The 4,721-nt window shown below is 37.0% G+C and overlaps 1 protein-coding gene across 1 annotated transcript; it reads right to left on the reverse strand.

Moving 5' to 3' along the window:
- Nucleotides 1-1,162: 1,162 nt before the first annotated feature.
- LOC124839484 (receptor-like cytosolic serine/threonine-protein kinase RBK1) lies at nt 1,163-4,435 on the reverse strand. The gene is made up of 7 exons (XM_047315305.2): nt 3,478-4,435; nt 2,919-3,176; nt 2,642-2,793; nt 2,476-2,555; nt 2,249-2,387; nt 1,924-2,073; nt 1,163-1,798 (listed from the first exon to the last, which is right to left on the reverse strand). The coding sequence occupies exons 1-7, from the start codon at nt 3,974-3,976 to the stop codon at nt 1,640-1,642; spliced, it is 1,437 nt and encodes a 478-aa protein (XP_047171261.2). The 5' UTR covers nt 3,977-4,435; the 3' UTR covers nt 1,163-1,639.
- Between the last annotated feature and the right edge of the window lie 286 nt (nt 4,436-4,721).

The following is a 4,721-nucleotide window of genomic DNA, read 5'->3' on the forward strand; positions in this document are numbered from 1 at the left end:
ATAATCTTTCATACAATAATCATAAGAGTCCAAAAAATAATATGAAAGATAAAATCCTGAGTGGTAGAAAATTGATTGCGTCCAATTAAGAAAAGTATCAAATTTCTTGTTTTTACACAACAGTTTCCAAAATTTTAGCTAAATAATAACCCAAACAACTCGATCAACCAATAGATGATTGACCTAAGACCAAAATGACTTTTTTATATATCTGTTACATGTCATACTAAGGTGCTCTTAACAGACCATATACCTTGGACAGATCGAAAAAACATCTAGATGCCCAATCATACTTAGTTAATATATCTGTTACAGACACATTTCTTATGTACTATGATGAGAATCCTCTTATGACAATACACATCTCTAATCCTAAAGCTGAATTGGGCAAAAAATATTAATAACTTCTTTTAGGATTTTTACTGAAATTACTTTACCATTATAATGATCATGTTTGGATAAATTACATTACCATTATAATGGTAACGTTTAGATGGAAGATAGAAAATGCCGAATGGATCATAACAACCAAAGTGAGATGGAATGAAACTGTTGTTGTTTTGTTGAATATTTTATAATGAAAAGAACAAACATTTCATTCCATTGTTTGAAAACAAAATTACATAACATAATGAGTTATACTTTTTTAAATTCTTTATGTTTTCCTTAAGTACTATTATAAAAAAAATTGTTTTGTTTTAAAACTAAATTATAAAGTATTTATTCTTTATACTTTAGGAAAGTCATGCAAAATATCTTTCCTTACAAGCATTATGTGGAATGTTTTTCATGTACCAGACGAAGTTTCACGATGAACTATAATATAATTTTCAGATATTTTTTTTTTGAATGAAGTTTTATGTTACTTTTGATAAAGTATATAGACAAAATACTTTGTTTAGCACGAAACATAATTTTTATAATAGTATAAAGACAAAAAAAATATTTAAACCTGATTTTAAATATATTATCTTTAAGATAATTATTATGAATATTTTTTAAAACAAATTACAATCTAAAAGCTTGGGTCCATGTAGTAGCACCCAAATTTAGAAGATTGGGGTTTAAGTAATCAGATGAGAGATAAATTATTGTTGCAGGTATTTTAATTATTTTGTATTGTGATGCCTTTCTTAAATTTGAGATCCCTTCCTTGAATTTTGATAAAATTGCATTCTCAGAAAATAAAAATGAGAGAAGTGATTGACAAAAAGAGTGTTGTTTGTTGGTGAAGTGAATCCAGCAAAAAGAATGGGAGAAATGGAAAAGGAAGGTTGTGAGAATGAGGGTGAGTTTGGTATGAAATTGTTTGAAAGGCACTACTAATAATCACTACAGAATCAAAAAGGTACAGACGCTCTCTGACGGATGATTTGCTCATTAGATTGTTTTGTTTAAAAATAGTTAGTTGTAGAGAGGCCCTTAGTCCTTAGTTGTAAGTCAACCACATACAAGTTCATGCCAATTTACAACCTAAGATATTTTCCCATGCCTCAACAAGGACCCGAGCTTCTGGCATTGTCATCTTCACCACACGCGTGCACCCTAATACACACTAATACACACTGCTATACAAGTATTATTCCACAAGCTTCAACAGACACAATGGTAAAACATGCACACAGCTCCCATAAATGCATCACTCCATGAGTAATTGCCTGTGGCGATTGAGGTCGTTCAAATAGTTAGAGCAGGTGTAATCTTCCAGGTCACATGCATCTATCAAGAGTGATCTTGGAGTAGGTGAGTTGTGATTGAGTTCTACTGGCACTTCTTCTCCTTTCAGTAGCTGCACAACCTGATATATATATTACCGAAGAGACAAGTCTCATTAAGTATCCCCCAAAAATCAATGAGGCATGTCATTCTATAACTTGCAATCAGTGACACGATATGAATGAGGAAGAGTTCTCATTTGTTTACCAGATCCATGTATGGCCGCTTAGAGGACATGTGATGGATGCACAAGGAAGCCGTTTCCATGCAACACTTCATTTCGGCCAGATCATAATTAGCTCCCAATCTGGGGTCTACCAATTCTTGGACCAGCTTTGCATCCAGAAGTGGTTTGGCCTGATCAAAGCACAACTTGGTCAGTCTCTGTCTCTAAAGTTATTAGCATATGCAACATATACTTTTTGTAATCCGGTCTTCCCTAATTATGAATCTTAGTTGAAAGTAATGCAGAAGATTGGAGAGAAGGTGAAGGAGACAAGGATTTGAGTAGAGCTAGCTTATCAGGACTTACCCAGATCACAAGACTTTCCCTGCTATTGGAATCAACTGCTCGACGCCCTGTTATAAGCTCGAGTAACAAAACCCCAAATGCAAAAACATCAGTCTTCTCATCAACTATTCCATGCATAAAGTACTCCGGAGCTAAATACCTGTAGCCATTGATCATGCAGCTTCTCAGTAAATGGAGTTGCAATGAGAAGAAAATATGCAAATTAAAACAAAGGCTGCAATGCGTACCCAAATGTGCCTTCTATTGGGAAGACAACATGGTGAGCCCATTTATCTGGGAGCCACTTTGCCAATCCAAAGTCTGATATCTGCAGTTTATCACAAGAAATTTTTTACCTTTCCACAAAACAAAGATCAAGTACACAATAGTACATTGTAGACTGACACAAAGTACCTCAGCTTCATTATTGTCGTTGAGTAATATATTTGAGGCTTTGATGTCTCTGTGAATGATTCTTCTCGGGCAATCGTGGTGGAGATACTGTAATCCTTTTGCAACCGCAACAGCTACTTTAAACCTTACAGTCCATTCCAGACATTGAGGTCCTGAAATATTACGTGTCATTTTTATTAGTCATGTAACCTTAACACTATTCATATAGGGAGTCTGTCTATGCTTGAAAATAGAAGAGATGAAATGAGAAGTGGGAGATAGAGGCATAGAGCTGCACCAAAGAGCAGAGAGGCAAGGCTGCCATGTGGGGCCAATTGTAGAACAAAATAGAGACCTTGGTCGATCCCAAACCCTATCAAGCGTGTTGCATTTGGGTGGTTAATGTGAGCAATGATTCCAAGCTCTGACAAGAAATCACCAACTGTATCCTCGATGTCCTTTTCATTCCTCATTAGCCTCTTAACTGCTACAACTCGACCATCAGGTAAGCATCCTTTGTAGACTTCAGCATGACCACCTTTTCCGATCATGTTCTCTGCATAAACACAAATATAAACATGCGCATACAATATCCAATATCCAAAAACGTGTAAAAATCTGTGAAATAATGATGATATGTAAGCGAAAACGTACCAAGTACTTATTTATATTACATATCTAACGCTCAATTAAACCAAATTTTTTTCAAGCATTTCTTAACCAACTCTATGAAGACGCAGCCGAAAATACCATAAATTAAGTTTGGCATCAAATAACCTTTAAAGTGTGAAGAAAGAACGTGCATAAATTGAAAAGTGAAAACGAAAAGGGATGCATAATTTGGCGTTGATTCATACCAGGGTTGAAATCGTCGGTTGCAGCGACGAGGTCAGCGTAATTGAAGTTTCTCCAAGAAGGCTTGGTGGCAATGCCGTCAATGTCAATACAAGAATCCAAATCATCGTCGTCATTGGCAGGTCGAATACGGGCCAACTTGTTCCTCAGGCTCCGGCGCGAGATCTCGTAACTCGCCCCAAGCAGAGGAATAGTCGAGAATCTTCTAACGGACTTGAACCTCAACACGTCGATCATCGTCTTCCATTGCTGGTTTTGCGGGTCTCTCAGGCACCGATTTGAGACCACTCCGGGCGATCCAAGCCCATTGTAGTTGCTGCTCCCCGTGCTGTCCGAATCCGTCCCCGAAACGGGAACCCCAAATACATCCCTCGGCGACGCCAATACGTCGTCGTCGCATGCAACCTCTTTCTTCGGGTTCCCCATTATCGACGGTAACTCCAGTTTCCGCGTCCATTTCTTTTCTTTGGTTTCTTTTCCCTTTTTCTCTACTTTCTCCATCTAAATAATAATAACAACAGCAATAAAACAAAAAAAGAAAACAAACCTCTACCTCGTACGGACAGTTGCACGGTCTTGTTTTCTTCGAGGAAAGGCTTGCAGTTATTTCTATGTTGATTTTATCGGAATGTAATCGCCATATGGCGTACTTTGTTGAAGAGGAAGTTGACAGGGTGAAGGAATTAAGGTTAGGGTTGTCAAGGAGGCATGGTTGGTTGTGTTAGTTTCCCCCTGGAAGGGTTTACTGGAAAGATTCGAAGTGGATGAAGGTGATCACGCCCTCACCAGAAAAAAAAAGAAAAAGGGTGGAGAATTTCAACGCTGAAAATTCCTTACCTCATTTTTCCTTCTGATGAGGGCGTGGAGTGGTGGATTGGAGCAGCGGGGATAAGAGAGAAGAAGGTGGTGTAATTCAAAATTGGTATATCTTTGAGCGGTGGTTATTCTTGGAAGGAGGAGGAGGAGACCATACCAGCTCATCAGGATGTTTCGAATCTTTACTATATTTATGCATTTATCTTATGTCATTCTACGTTTCTTTTTATGTTTTTGTTTTTCGACACATAACGCACCAAAGCCATGTAACAATATGCACGTAGCCTCATCATCATTTTCACTTACCTTAAGCTTTCATTTTAGGCTCTGAAAGTATTCAACTGAAAAAAGAAAAATCTTAAAACTATCATTATTTGTATCACCTTATTACATAAATTTGTCAAGTTTGGAGACTAAGATAATAATTACT

The sequence above is a fragment of the Vigna umbellata genome, chromosome 1, assembly GCF_029865625.1.
Source record: "Vigna umbellata cultivar VRB3 chromosome 1, Vumbellata_1.0, whole genome shotgun sequence".
NCBI classification, from domain to species: Eukaryota; Viridiplantae; Streptophyta; class Magnoliopsida; order Fabales; family Fabaceae; genus Vigna; species Vigna umbellata.